Source organism: Aphanomyces invadans (assembly GCF_000520115.1).
Source record: "Aphanomyces invadans strain NJM9701 unplaced genomic scaffold supercont1.390, whole genome shotgun sequence".
Lineage (NCBI taxonomy): Eukaryota > Oomycota > Saprolegniomycetes > Saprolegniales > Verrucalvaceae > Aphanomyces > Aphanomyces invadans.
Window position 1 is genome coordinate 8,465 of NW_008580535.1, and position 822 is coordinate 9,286.

At 50.2% G+C, this 822-nt stretch overlaps 1 protein-coding gene across 1 annotated transcript; it reads left to right on the forward strand.

Annotated features, from left to right (window-relative positions):
• Positions 1-4: 4 nt before the first annotated feature.
• On the forward strand, positions 5-793 carry H310_15355 (hypothetical protein; the record flags this gene model as incomplete). The annotated part of the gene is made up of 1 exon (XM_008883338.1): positions 5-793. A coding segment is annotated over one exon (789 nt), but the record flags the coding sequence as incomplete, so codon positions are not given.
• Between the last annotated feature and the right edge of the window lie 29 nt (positions 794-822).

Below are 822 nucleotides of genomic sequence, written 5' to 3' on the forward strand. Positions count from 1 at the left end.
CGTCATGGTCCTCTCCGTCAACGACATCATTATGTTGCTCCCACTTGTGAAGACAAAAACAACACGCAACATGATCATGCAAATGTACATTTTTCAGTACATTGAACCACCACTCATCCCCGACGTTCGCTTTGTGCTGGACAGCTACCCTGACGCGAACGCCCTCTTGGACTTTCGTTTTGACGCGGCCGGAATCAAACGCCTTGGTCACCTGCTTGGTTTCCCTGCAGTCATTGTCACACCAAACGAGTCACGGGTTTGCCGCGATGAAGCAATGTGTATTTTATTGAGCCGCATGACATTCCCCCGGCGCTTTCACGACATGGCTCGAATGTTTGGGCGCTCGCGAGGACGGCTTTGCGACATTTTCCTGTACATGGTGCACGTTTTGTACGATCGTTGGAACACAATACTGTATTTGAACAAGAAACTCCTGCGAAACCGGATCGACAGCTACTGCCGTGCAATTTTCCTCAAAGGGTCTCCAGTCCAGAGTGTGTTTGGGTTCATCGACGGCACAAAGCTCCAGACAATGCGCATTTCAGCCACGGGTGACGGAATGAACTTGCAAAAGCAAATTTACAGCGGTCATAAACGCATTCATTGCCTGAATTACCAAGCCATTTCAGCTCCCGATGGTGTGTGTGTCCATTTTTGGGGTCCATTGGAGGGTCGCCGCCACGACTCGGCCATGCTGACACAGAGCAAAGTACTGGAAGTCTTCGCTCAGCACCCAGATGTGTTCAATGGGAAGCATATTTACGGAGACCCCGCATACGGCGTCACAAAATTTGTCATGAGCGGATATCGCGGAAACAGTTT